Below are 14067 nucleotides of genomic sequence, written 5' to 3'. Positions count from 1 at the left end.
CTCAATCTTTTGATTGAGTCGATAATGTCCGATAGATGGGGCACACTAAACCGAACATATGAGATGAGCCCCCGACCCCGTAGAATCACCTCGATAATTAATTTTGTGCATCCTCAACCTTAGATGGACGTGAAAAATTCCCTCGAGAGACAAAGACCGAGATATTCAATTTACTTTTTTCTATTTTTGTTCAAACGAAACAAGGTCGCCCATTGAGATATAAATACATTTCTAAAATCAACGATTATTTCAGCCATAAACCTATTGCAATTGTTTAATTTAGTTCTAAACCTTTTTTTTTCTATTGAAACTTAACCCTTTTTCAATTTTTTTCAATTGAGTTTATCCGACCAATTTTTGCCGGAAATTAATGACATAGCCATCTTACGCGATACTCGCTGGCTGACTTGAATTTTTTTATTAATTTTTTCTATCTTTTTTGTTTTTTTTATTGTTAAGGGCGCCCTTAACAATAAAAAAGAAAAAAAAAACAGACTCATTCAAAACAAAATAAAAAAAATATTAAAAATTCCACGTTAATGCGACAATACCATGTAAGAAGCAGGCGTCAATGTGATTAATTTTCGATCAAAATTGACTGGATGGACCTAACCGACAAAATTTAAAAAGGTTTGTGATCAATTGAAAAAGAAAGATGTTTAGAACTGAATTGATATAATTACAATATGTTTAGGTCTTTTTGTTTAATTCTTCCCACTGAATTGCTCACTCGAGGAGATGCAAAGAGCATCTTTCATTTACCCAATGCAGATTTACGCCAAAACAAGAGTGCCCGGAAAGAAATGCGAAATATAGTGCCATCTTGTTTGGGTGATCCAAGGGTGGAGACCTCCTCATCTGCTTGGAAGTAGTCTCTACTTTGGGAAGCCTTTAGTAGAATTCTATGCAATGAAGTCAGTCCAATCTGAAAGGTCCTGTGAGCGCAACAACACTATTGAAAGACAATTCACAGAAACCAAACTGGACCATGCAAGAGAGAAACACAATCCCAACGGTAAAACTCCTCCTCCCTTTGGTAAGTAGCGACTTTAGCAAGAAGCACGTTCGTGGCAACTAGAACAAAGTCATTATTCCCAAATTTCGAATTTAATAGCTTGCAAATCGGCTATGTGATCGGAGACAACGACAATTATCTTGAAAGCATTTTTCATCCTCAGTTGTCAGAACACAATCAATTGGCCAACAATGATGACCGAGTGTTGCCGAAGACGACAACGATCGCATGGATGGTTGCAAGTGACGATAATTGGCTATCATGGTGGTGGTCCTCGTGCAGTGAACAGTGATGCAATTTTCGGATGCATTACTCTATCACCTCCATTGTTGGAAGGTAACATAGTTTTTTTTTTTTGGGTCAAAAGATAACATAGTTTGTTAAGTTATTTATTTATTATTTATATATTTTCTATCTAATCTAAGTTTATCATACCCGTTGTCACGTATTACATGTGTGTACACATCGCTAAACACCAATTATCCTATCCGAACTCAAATATGAACTATCAAACATAGATATACAGTTATCATTGAAGGTGCTCACAACTACTCTCACTCTTTCCTTTTTTTTTTCTTATTCTATATGGACTCAAATTTGAACAACCAAACAAACTAAAAGGGCAAAAATTTGGTTGTATTCAATATTTGTTGGCATTGTTCGGGGGTCAAGTACCGAGAAGAAAAAAAAAGGAGGAAAGAGTGAGAGTAGCGATTACCACCTTGAATGAATTATAAATGAATTTAGACATAATACGTGTGTTAAATGGGTCATAAATGAGTTCATAACTGGCTTGACCCAACTCATATCTATGGCTCTTTCTTTATTTTCTCTCGCTCTTATTCGATTTTCAGTTCATTCACGCCGTACTCTCACCTTAGTTTGAGTGTGAGTTTCGCCTAAATTGAATTAAATATGAAAGTGTTTTAAGAATATACATATAAAACTGTATATGGATCACTAGATTTTCATTACAATAAATGAATCTAAAACGGATTAAATTAATCTATTTGAATCGGGCCATTTATAATCAGGCCTACCTATTTAATGTCTAGGTAACTGCCGCTCTCGTTTCTCCGATCTTTCTTCAGCCCTCTCCAACCCCAATCGTGGCACCAAATATCGAGTAAAAGCAATTTAATCCTTTTTCAGAACCACCAAACAGCACCCAAAGAGGCACTTAGGAAGGGGTAGGGTAGAGGACCGCTTGAACCGAATCCACGTGGACATAGTCAATTGCAAAAATAGCTGATAACGCGAGTTCAACGTAAAACCCATAAAAATCAACTATCATGGCTACCCGTGATTCGAACCAAATTCCATAAATTACAAGTATTTTCCATCCAGGAGTCGGAAGCGAGGAAATTCTGTCCCAAACCCAAGTCCAATGGAACAAGATTGTGGGACCAATATATGGAACACTCGATGGAATCTATAAAAACAATAAAACCGTTGTGGCGTTTGGCGAGGGAGTCGGGAATGAATAATAGAGGGATTCTCGTCAAGCGATATCAGAGTGTTAATTGCTTAAACAAGCAAGTTTGTAACATTTGCAACTCATTTCACCCCCATACAGCTTCTTAAATTACTGGTTTTGAGCTTGATCCATATAGAACTGACCGGGTCATTACGATGCGGTCGATAGAGTGGCCTTCGGGTCGGGGCAAAATTCGACATAAAGCAAGGGTACGTTCACTATTCTGAGGTTTGACGCAATTGCGTGAGAGCAGGACAAAGAGGATGCAAATCGGACGGTGGCTAACGAAAGGAGTCGGGACCCAGCGACTTTGACTTGGACAGCAGAAGAGATCCCCTGCATTGACGCTCACTTTTCTCGCGAGAGCATTAATAATCAGGACCGTCGAATGGCCGGAAAACTAGATCGAAAGGGTCGATGATTGGCCAATCTCCGTAGTAAGGACGTGCTGCCCGCTCGCACAGAAGCTCTGCCTCTCCGTTTTGTATATTTGTATTAGAAATACTAATGCCTCGGTGAACCGAACGTACTATTATAGAGAGAGGGAGAGAAAACTCGAGGGAAAAAAAAGGCACAGAGAAGAAAAGAGGGGACTCGACTCAACCTCTCCTCTCCTCTCCTCTCCAGTCGCAGCTCGCGTTCGAATTGACCTTTCAATTCAGCTTCCTTTTTCCTCCCAACTCTTTTTCTCACAGGTAGGTAACAAGCTTAACTCCGATCCGGTCCCGTTTCCTTGATCGTGTCGGTTACAGCTCTCCGTAAGTGTAGAGGCGGCAGGTTGCTGAAAATTTTGGAGGGTCTGATTTTGATTTCTTCGTGTAGTTAATGGTTTTTGGGGTTTTCTTCCCCCCCTCCTCATTTCATATCAAGAACACGGGAACCGATTACTATTCCCGAGTCTTTCTCGCTCTATCCTCGTTTTAGGATCAGTAGGGTTTTGAATGCTTTGAGTCTGTTTCTATGCCTGGTTTAGCTGTTCGAAAAATCGTTCCTTCAGACTTTTTCCCTTTGTTTGGTTGCTGACCTGACGTCTGTTGTCTTTGGATACTGCGGATCGAGACAGCCCTTTTTCTGATCCTCGTTTACCCGCAAACATGAGTGACAATTTGATGGAGAAAGTGACTGCCCTTGGGGAGCGTCTCAAGATCGGTGGGGCTGAGGTCACTCGGAAGATGAGTGCTGGCATGAGCTCCGTGAGCTTCAAGGTCAAGGAGCTTTTCCAGGGACCTAACCAAGCTGACAAGTTTGTGGAGGAGGCCACTTCGGAAAATCTCGATGAGCCTGACTGGGCCATGAATCTGGAGCTTTGTGACATGATTAATCATGAAAAGATTAACAGCGTTGAATTGGTTCGGGGTATAAAGAAGAGGATCATGATGAAGAGTCCCAGGATTCAGTTCTTGGCCTTGGTTTTGCTAGAAACTTGTGTCAAGAATTGCGAGAAAGCGTTCTCAGAGGTTGCGGCTGAGAGGGTTCTTGATGAGATGGTGAAGCTTATTGATGATCCTCAGACTGTGGTTAACAATCGGAACAAAGCTTTGACCTTGATTGAAGCATGGGGAGAATCAACCAGTGAACTCCGGTATCTTCCTGTTTATGAGGAGACATACAAGGTATACGCCTCATTTTTTTAGAGTATTTACTGCAGGCTAGTGTCAATGGCTGATTACACTACCGAGTTCTGCTAATTGGCTGAGGATAACTAATTTTACCCGGGGAAGTGTTGTTCTTTAGCAAGAGGAAGAATGAATTAAAAGTTATATGGGACTTTGTCAATTTTGATTAGAAGTTCATTTTTTTTTATTTTCCATTAATCGCACTGTTTTGATAATGACTTCCTGGGTAATTGTAGATAGTATCATATATTATGATAATCCTACTATGTTCTTTAGTCTGCAATACTTCACTCAGTTTGATTTCCTTACTCTGGGGTGGTTTTAATTTTCATGTTGTTTTCGGGCATTGTGTACCACTATGGTAGTTTTCGTCTTGTGACTTAATTTAAATCAGACACAACTTACTTTGCACCAAGTCACTTGAGATTTCTGAGAAGTACAATTCATAATGAGTTGGGGATTCCTTTGTTCGGTGAAGGGAAGGATGTCATGCAAATCGAAGACTGGATAAATTTGCAATGAGTCTTGTAATTCTGTTTAAGGAAACATTCCTGATCATTATCTTCTGTAGTAAGGGAGAGGATGGAGAAGGTCGAAGTACGCAGATGTTTTGGAACTCTTGTTATAGTTAAGCGAAAGTTAATTTTTTTTTTTCTATTGTTGTGGAGTCATGTCACTCATGATTGAATAGGACGGGTTTCATTAAGTTATTTGACAGCATTTTGCCTAAGTGGCTAAGAGCAGGAGACAACACTGCCTGCTTAATTCAGTGTTTCTTCTGACTGTTTGCTCTTCTACTTTGTTTCCTGTCCTTCAGCTTCATTGTTTTCTTAGTCAGTCTGTGGAGCTGTATTTCCTCAGATCACTCATGGAGGTTTAGCATGCCTATCATTAGCATCTGTGCCCCTTTATTCTTCACGTTTCAATGAAAAAACCTGTGGATTTGTTTACTTATCCCTACTGGTGTTGATGTGCATATCAGAGTTTAAAATCAAGGGGCATCCGTTTCCCTGGTCGTGACAACGAGAGTCTGGCACCTATCTTTACCCCTCCTCGGTCGGCCACGGCTCCAGAAGCAGATGTTAATCTTGCTCAACAGCTGGAGCATGATGTCCCTGTCCAGACCTTTTCTGCAGAACAGACAAAGGAAGCATTTGATGTTGCAAGAAACAGCATAGAGCTTCTCACGACAGTTTTGTCCTCTTCACCTGAACAAGATGCTTTGAAGGTACTTAATTTTTCAATTTCCTGGTTTTCTCTTTCTTGTGAATGGGTCTAAACTTAGTAAGAGTTTTTTAAGATCTTGATTATCATTGATTAAAGTGGATTTTGAAAACCATTTCACAGGCTGTCTCTGGCGTTGGCAGAGTTATTATGTTAGAGGCCTTGAACTACATGCTGACTCTTCGTACAATTCCACTTTGCTAGTAAAGTTCTATGGCAAATTTTGTTGATGCTGGGGCACTTAGGATGCTTGTTGCTTTAGGCATTTCTAGTTCCAATTCACTAGTAAAGTCTTGTGGCAAATTTTGCTAATACGGGGTGTTTGAATACTTGTTGTATTAGGCCTTTTTAGTACGCCTCATGCTTCTTCCCATAGGAGCAGTAGTCTACATTTAATGTTAATTTGGCTATGCAAAATTATGTTAGGTCGTATTTTCTGGTGCTCCTGTTGTTTATAGGAATAAATTGCGCAAAGAGGAGACAGAAAACTGTACTTAACCCTTTATCACAATTTGACATCGCATTTCATATGTAATAGAAATAGTAAACGGTCAAAGGTCAGCTGGTCACTGAAACATAGTCTACTGTAAAATAGAAGATATTCCTGCCTCTAAAGTCTAAAGTTGTATAGTACCAAAATTAAAATGCCGTGGCATTATGAAGTTTACTAATTTTTTTTCCTGCTGATGTGGAAATTTTGTTATTCCTTGTGCTGGAAAGAAGGAATCAAAAGTTGATAGCGATCTTTTTGTCTTTCCTGGACCATTTATGTTCTCCTCATACTTTTTTTTAACCAGCTTGATTCATACTTGTTTTGACCCTGAGCTGTTGATTTGCAATTGATCAATTGCAGTCGGGCCCACTCGTAAATTGACATTTTTGTCGATAAGGTGAAAACTTCCAAATAAATTAACTTTCAAGAGTGCAGTATGATTGATTGATGAAGAGATAGGTGGCTAAGGACTGCTTTTGGCCGCATGTGCTCGCCACCAGTTGCAGGTGTGGCTGCGGCAGCACTAATGCTGGCGGCGGAATAAGCCGACATGCCCAATGTCTCTCCACCACCTGAATAACTATCTGTGCTGTACAACAAGCAATTTCTCGTGGATGCTTAACTCAAAGACAATGCCATATATTAAGTATACTGATCATCCATGGGTGCACAGACAAACAAGTCCATATCTATCCAAAAAATTCTATCACAGTAACTCATGAATCCACTCTAGAAAACGATTCTATTTTATTACCTTTTCTAATTTTTTCTGGATCTATTGTCATTAGGTTGGTTGATCCTTGCTCTCTCATTTGCACCTCAAATTACATTATTTATATTTCCCTCTTGGGTTGCTTAGAAGACCAAACTTTCTGACTCTTGGGGAGCCATTTATTTCATTTTGACTGGAAAAGTTCATTTTGTATCTACACCTTCAATATGCGAAACATGCAATTGCTTGATTTGTATTTAGCCCAAATTCCTAAAGAAAGATTGTGAATCCTGTTGCTTGTTTTTGAAGGTAGATATCGTGGTAGCCTCTTTGCATGGGAAGTGCTGTGTGGATGTTTCTTGAAGCCTAACTTGCGAAAATATATGCCCTCATCTTGATTTTGTCTCATATAACTGTATCTAGACCACTGACTTCATCTTTGCTGCACTCTGCAAATAAGGTTTTCACATCCCAGGTGGTGCATCGTTAGAGAATTCAGTTTTCAAGAAAATTTCTGTTGTGTTGGCCATACCTTTGCACTTGTCTAGAGAAAATTCCGTTGTAGTGGCTTTCTTTTACTTGTGAGCTTTTTATATGAGTTGGACAGATCTTTGGGAAATCCCCATGAGTTGTAGAGTGAGCCTCACTATTCAATATGTTGGCAGGATGACTTGATGATCACGCTCGTACAACAGTGTCGTCAGTCACAATATGCTGTCCAGAGGATCATTGAGACTGCTGGAGATAATGAGGCCCTTCTTTTTGAAGCCTTGAACGTGAATGATGAGATACAGAAAGTGCTCCTCAAGTATGAAGAGCTGCAGAAACCTGCAGTTGCCCTGGCTGAACCTCAGCCCGCGACGATTCCGGTTTCCGTTGAGCCTGATGAGTCTCCGGCCCTTGCAAAAGAAGATGCCCTGATTAGAAAGCCGGCTGGATTTCGAGGTGGGGCCCACGGAGGAAGCAATGACGACATGATGGACGATCTTGATGAGATGATCTTTGGGAAGAAGACCGGTGGGTCATCAGAAGGAGCGCAAGATTCAAAGAAACCCCAATCGAAAAAGGACGACCTTATCACCTTATGAGATGGTTTTATACGGACAGTAGGCCTTTTGATTATTGTCGATATTTGTTTATGTAGCTATTCTGGAAGACCGAGTTCGCTCAAACGGTCGTTGCCTTTCATATACAGGATGGTCACATGTGTTTACAGTTGGATTACTTTTGCATGTTATGTGATTCCTCTGTGTAGCCGAGTGCATAGGTGTTTGCCTTTTGATTTCTGGACGATGTGAAGGTTCTTACATTGTGAGATGGTTGCATGGAATCCATAAAATAAAACCCCGGGCAGATTGTCATTTCCAAGTGGGATTAGTGACTGGCATTGCTTTTCCTGACCAGGGTGACCGGCCTAGTTATCTGGTTGCATGTCTTGCAAATCCTGAATTTCCAAATAAATTCAGCGGAACTTTGTTGCGGTTTTGGATGCAGATGTGATTCCACTTCCAAGGGGATGTTGAATGTGTAATCGAGCCACAGTTTATTGGCAGAAATCAATTTCCATCGTTGACTAGTAAGATCCTAGTAGGCGTTGCCTACTCACTCGGATAATGTCCAGAACACGATCATTATTAAGCAACAATCGGGGTATTCCCCTTGTTGCCACTAGGGCCTTTGCCTAATGGAATAGTTCTTCACTCTCAATAGTTACCGATCTATCAATGACATTTTCCGTTTTCGAATGGAGTATCAAGCAACGCAACCCGGTTCTACTTGACTGAGCCCCGTGCTGGTCCAAGGCAGGAGATGGATCGCCCTTACGTGATCAACGAACTCATACTCATGCTAGGACTTGGAGTTGTGGGTCATAGGACGCGCTTCAGGCGGGCAGCTTTATCTGATCGGGGTGGAGGCACAAGGGTCCTGGAACTATCCAGGTGCGAAGAACCTTGGAGGTGACTGCAATGAGCAGAAAGATGCCTGCCCCACTAGTCTGATTTTATTGAACCGGTGAACCACGCGAGCAGCTTAGATGCGTGGGGCAAATGGCTCGTAGTGGAGTCCTAGTTCGCTTCCTATGTTTGTACATGTTATGTATTGTGTTTTCATTGTTTCACATAACTATAAACTGAATTCCACATAACGTAAAAAAGTCGGTAATTTATGATAAAGTTCAATAACTTCAATAAAAGTTAGCTTTCAGGGACCTTGAGATGCTCTTAAATAAGTCGCCTTATTCTATATATACTGTGATAATTGAAGTATGAATAGGCAAATGATGTGGCCTTGTTAGGAAATTTTGTTCATTTTTCCTTTTCTTTCCAAGTCCATAGAGTAGGTAGGAAAATTCATTTCTCCTTTTCAAGCTAGGTTAATTAATAGAGTTTTGATTAGAGATGTTCTATAGGAGTCTTTATAGATTTGTCCATCGAATCTTCTCTCTTGTCCAATTTGAAAATTGATCGCGGGGTTTCAAAAGTCCAAGTTTGAAAAATTGAGGAGGACGCTGAAGGGAGTAAATTCGATCAAGGATTTTGAGGTTGGAGAGAGTTTTCTTCGTGGAATGGTCAAAGGAGGAGATCACTGGGTGAACATGGAAGTATCACGGGCTGGATGTTCTTGGGCCACCATCCATGCGCGTGTACGATGTGATGGACTGGAAGTCTTGTGTCCTGACTCCTCCCACTCTCATCAACCTTTGGAGTGAAGTTTGTTGGTGTCATCATGGTGAGTGAGCGATGCAGAAGGGAAGAAGCAACCGAGTCCGTGAGAGTGGTGTTAAGGCGGTTTATACTAGGAGTTATAGGTTAGATAGAATATACCCTTAGGAGTTCCGAAAGTGGGGTTGACCTCCCATGTACAAACCGGTCGAAAGTTAATACCGCTCTCCTATTGAGATCATGGCAGGTCGAAACCAGTTGTGATGCTTAAAGTAATTTGCTCTCGCTCGATATAACGGATGCCCGAGCTAAGTTGTGGGTGATATGATTCAATACGGGAAAGTTATTCGCCTAAGTGTTCTATGGGACAACAAGAGAAACAAGACCGGCCTGACGTGAATGACTCGTCGGGCGCCGCATGGGCTATTCCGTGAGTAGAAAAACATCGGCTTGTGATAAATGGTATCAGAGCGGGACTCCTTTCGGTAAGTGAGTGTGTCAAAAGAAAACCTGTCATCCACCCGGTTCTACGAGGGCGGAGAGTGAGTCGTTGGGGCAACCATGCTCGAACAATGCACGACTCTCGACTAGCTTCTGAGATGCTAATGGGGGCATAGGCTAGAAGTCGATTCCTCACCGAAATGGGATAATGTTCCTAGATCATGGCGGTGAATCTCAAGATGGGGTTTGCTACCACGTTTCCAATAAGGGGGAAACCTCCATTGGTCCGCTAGATGTAAGAAGTGCTTAGTAGGTGAGAGAAGGTGCTGTCGGCGGGCGCAGTTGGCCCAAGTGCCACACTTGACACGCAAGTGACCGAAGAAGCCCGAATGGCCGTTGATCCAAGAGAAGCCACCGATGGAGAGCCATTTTTCTGTTGGGTAAGCACCCACCATTCATGTAAGGCCCCATAGCGGTGTTGATGGCGCAGCATCGCACGAAAACAACGGAACAGCCCGCAATAGGGACGTTGTGGATTGAGTTGGGGAGAATATCACGAGCCGAATGTTCATGGGCATCCATCCATGCGCATGTACGATGGGACAGACCGGAAGTCTCGTGTCTTGACTCCTCCCACTCTCATCAACCCTTGGAGTGAAGCTTGTTGGTGTCATCATAGTGAGTGAGCGATGTAGAGGCAAAGAATCAACTGGATCCATGGGAGCGATGTTAGGGTGGTTTGTACTAGGAGTTCTAGGTTAGATAGAATATACCTTTATAAGCTCCGAAGGCTGGGTTGGCCTCTCGTGTACAAACCGGTCGAGAGTTGATGCCACTTTTTGATGAAGCCATGATAGGCCGAAATCGGTTGTGGTGCCTAAAGTAATATGCTCTTACTCTATATAACGGATGACCGAGCTAAGTCGGGCGTGGTATGATCCGATATGAGAAAGTTATTTGCCTAAGTATTCTACGGGATAATAAGAGAAACAAGGTTGGCCTGGCGTGAACGACTCGTGGTCGTATTGCTATGCAACCAAAAATAAATCCTAATTACTACTTAGAAGATAGCGGTAAACAGGGATTGAATCCACACAAAAACTAAAATGAATTCCAGGATTAGGTTGAAAAAGATGATAAATTTCATTTTCGAAGGACTAAATATTATAAATTGAATTCCTAATTAAAAGCAAGATAAAATTAATTTAACAGGAAAATTTATGGAGAAAACTATCACCTTTAAGTGTCGAATCCACGATACCTTATTTGATTAGCCTCTTTGTTCACACTATCAAACCTAACGAGCTATAAGCTTGCTATATTTGCGAAGATAATCTACAACCTATCCTAGTTATAACCTATTTTGTCGATCACTATTGTCTTTTACTTTCCAAGCTTAACACGCTTAGTTTGATCGGATATAGATTATCATCGACCTTGATCGTAAACTGCAATTAAAATTAGTGCCTGGGTATGAATTAGAATTATATAAACTAAAATCATAAACTTGATTTAACAGTAAAATTTTTTAATAGAATAGATGAAAACGTAGTCTCTCCCAAACAATCAAGTGCAATACCAAACACTAAATAGAAAGTTTGGAATTCAAACATGCATTATCGTTTCATCTAAACTCAAAGACGATAGAATAAATTTAGCTACTCATGGAGATGAATCACAGAGAAGAAATTGAAGAAGAACTCAAAGAAGAAGCCATGGCCCAAGTGAATTTTCTGCACGTTTCTTCCTTTTCTTCCCACCTCCTACCTTTTCTCTCATTCATCGTTCATCCAATCTCCAGTAGTCTCCTCTTTTTCTTTTTATCAGGATCTCTTTGTGATTGTATTTGATTTTCGGAATATGCTATCAATCAAGAACTCATGGAAATTCAAACCTGCTAAAGATAAGATTTTGCAACATTCATTAAGGATCTTGGATTTTAAAAAATATTAGGTTTAACAAAATCTTTGCAGCTAGATAATATTCCAAATTTAGTCTCTCATAAAACTCCTCCGATAATCAAAATATTAGCTAAATGAACTAATTTAATTATTAATATTTATTTGAAACCCATAAATTAGATACACTTTTTAGGCATAAATATCGACCAATCACACTCCCCACCTTAGACTTTTGCTCGTCCTCGAGTAAAAAGGAAAAATTACACCATACTAAAAAACTCAATCAAAGCAAGGAAAACGTCTTCTACCCTTCTTTAGCTAAGCACATTAGTAAAGTCTATCCATAAGTCAAATGGCAAGTGACAAATCAACTATTAATCAAACCATGTCATACTAAGCTCAGAACAACAAATTCCTCCCGCCCCCCAATAAGTTATCATTGACATTCAACATCCCCATTGAGAATTACACAAGCCACGAGATTATATAAACATCATCCTAAAATATTTTTTTTTCCTTCTTCTCTTTTTTTTTTTTGGCACCTAATTGCATAGATTCTCTAGTCCGTGCAGTGTTTTGACCCCTTAAGCTTTCTAGATGGTCCATGTAACGAGCTTTAGGTCGGCTACTCTAAAACTGCAAAAGGGCTTTAAGGAACTAGGTGAAACACCCTTTGGACTTACTTGCTCAAACCAAAAAGGCTTCGAGTCAAAACAGGACCAAAGAGTTCATAGCATCATTAGGAATTTATTCAGCTAAGCTTACAACCGTTTGACGCGAAACTTCATGCTTGCAACACAAAGCTCCGGTTACTAGGAAGAAACCACTATCACTTAAGCTGTACAACACCTTATCTGTTTGACGCGAAACTTCATGCTTATGACACAAGGTCTTGGTTACTAGGCAAAGGTATCTATCAATCAAGGCTTGCAAAGATTCCCAGACATACTAGTGTTTACCAATAATGAGGATGCTTACAATGCGAATAAAAACCTATTAGTAGAGAATGTACTAAAGCTTGTACAAAGCTTAACACAATATAATCCAATTAATAACTAACTTGTATCCAGCCTCTAAAGTAAATTAATGGACTAAACTAATGCATTCAACATAAAAAAAAATAGAAAGACATCAACCTTGCTAGAAAAGAGAATACTGAATTATGTAATTTGAAATAATTTGATTTTTTTTTTTGGAAATTCAAGCAAAAAATAAACTATATGACTTTCCACCCTCCCCAACTTAATTGACAATGTCCTCAATGGCATGAAAAATTAAAGAACAAGAAGGAATAATACAACCTAGGGGAAAGTAAGCTCGAATTCGCATGTGAAAATCTGGAGAGAAGCTAACACCTCAATTTGCATAAGCCTTGTGTAGATGAAGCTTAAAAAAAAGCACACGTAATAAAAGTAAAGCTAAAATAATGTGAAAATAAATACTCAAACCGTGGGTTGCCTCCTAGAAGAGCTAAGTTTATTGTCTTCAGCCAGACACGGATGGGATCACTCCTCAAGCATGGGCTCCACCAAGGATGTGGATTCAATGATTTGCTGGTCTTGTAAGCCATCAATGTAAGGTTTCAAGCGTTGCCCACTCACCTTAAGAACTTCCTAGGTGCCAAGATTTTTAATTTCCACAGTTCCATGGGGAAACACCTCAAGTACCTCATATGGACCATCGTAATGGGAGTGAAGCTTGCCTGGAAAGAGATGCAACTTGGAATTGAAGAGCCACACTTTTTGTTTAGGAGAGAAGGACTTGCGGACGATATGTTTATCATGGAAAGCTTTGGTTCGCTCCTTATAAAGTTTAGCACTGTCATAAGCATCATTGCACAATCATTCTACTTCCACGAATGGAAGGCGGCGATGAGAACCAGCTTGAGCCATGTCAAAGTTGAATTGCTTGATTGCCCACGTGGCTCGATGCTCCAACTCCACCGATAAGTGACAAGCTTTCCTAAATACCAAGCGTTACGTAGACATGCTAATAGGAGTCTTGTAAGTGGTGTGGTATGCCTATAATGCATCATCCAAATGCAAGGACCAATCCTTGCGATCAGGTCGAACCGTTTTCTCGAGGATTTTCTTGATTTCTCAGTTCAAAACCTCCACTTGACCACTTGTTTGAGGGTGGTATGGTGTAGATACTCTATGATTAACTCCATACTTCTTTAAAAGCATCCTAAAGTTGTTGTGAACAGAGCGAGAATTTCCATCACTAATAAGAGCTCGAGGGAATCCAAATCTGCTAAAAATGTTATGCTGCACAAATTTCATCACCACTTTGTGGTTATTAGTACGAGTAGCAACTGCCTCAACCCATTTAGAAATATAATCAACATCTACTAATGTATACTCTAGACCATACTCTAGACCACAAGAAGGTGGGAATGGTCCCATAAAATCAATTCCCCACACATCAAATATCTCAACAATAAGAATAAGGATGAGAGGCAACATATCACGCTTATCCAAGTTACCTGTTTGACTTATAGCGAAATAATTAACAATGTGAGCAAG

The 14067-nt window shown here is 40.3% G+C and overlaps 1 protein-coding gene across 1 annotated transcript; it reads left to right on the top strand.

The window, feature by feature from the left end:
* Positions 1-3032: 3032 nt before the first annotated feature.
* On the top strand, positions 3033-7905 carry LOC115742648 (TOM1-like protein 1). The gene is made up of 4 exons (XM_030677062.2): positions 3033-3187; positions 3556-4105; positions 5091-5336; positions 7203-7905. Exons 2-4 carry the CDS (start codon positions 3587-3589, stop codon positions 7623-7625), a joined length of 1188 nt encoding a protein of 395 aa, XP_030532922.1. The 5' UTR covers positions 3033-3187; positions 3556-3586; the 3' UTR covers positions 7626-7905.
* The last annotated feature ends 6162 nt before the right edge of the window (positions 7906-14067 follow it).

Source organism: Rhodamnia argentea, chromosome 10 (genome assembly GCF_020921035.1).
Source record: "Rhodamnia argentea isolate NSW1041297 chromosome 10, ASM2092103v1, whole genome shotgun sequence".
Lineage (NCBI taxonomy): Eukaryota > Viridiplantae > Streptophyta > Magnoliopsida > Myrtales > Myrtaceae > Rhodamnia > Rhodamnia argentea.
This window is presented reverse-complemented; position numbering and strand designations above follow the sequence as displayed.

Bases quoted from the DNA above. Each gene is read 5' to 3' on its own strand.
- LOC115742648 (XM_030677062.2), top strand. From the start codon at position 3,587: ATGAGTGACAATTTGATGGAGAAAGTGACTGCCCTTGGGGAGCGTCTC. The intron at 4,106-5,090 runs GTATACGCCTCA...TGTGCATATCAG, and splicing joins TTTATGAGGAGACATACAAG to AGTTTAAAATCAAGGGGCAT. The intron at 5,337-7,202 runs GTACTTAATTTT...ATATGTTGGCAG, and splicing joins CTGAACAAGATGCTTTGAAG to GATGACTTGATGATCACGCT.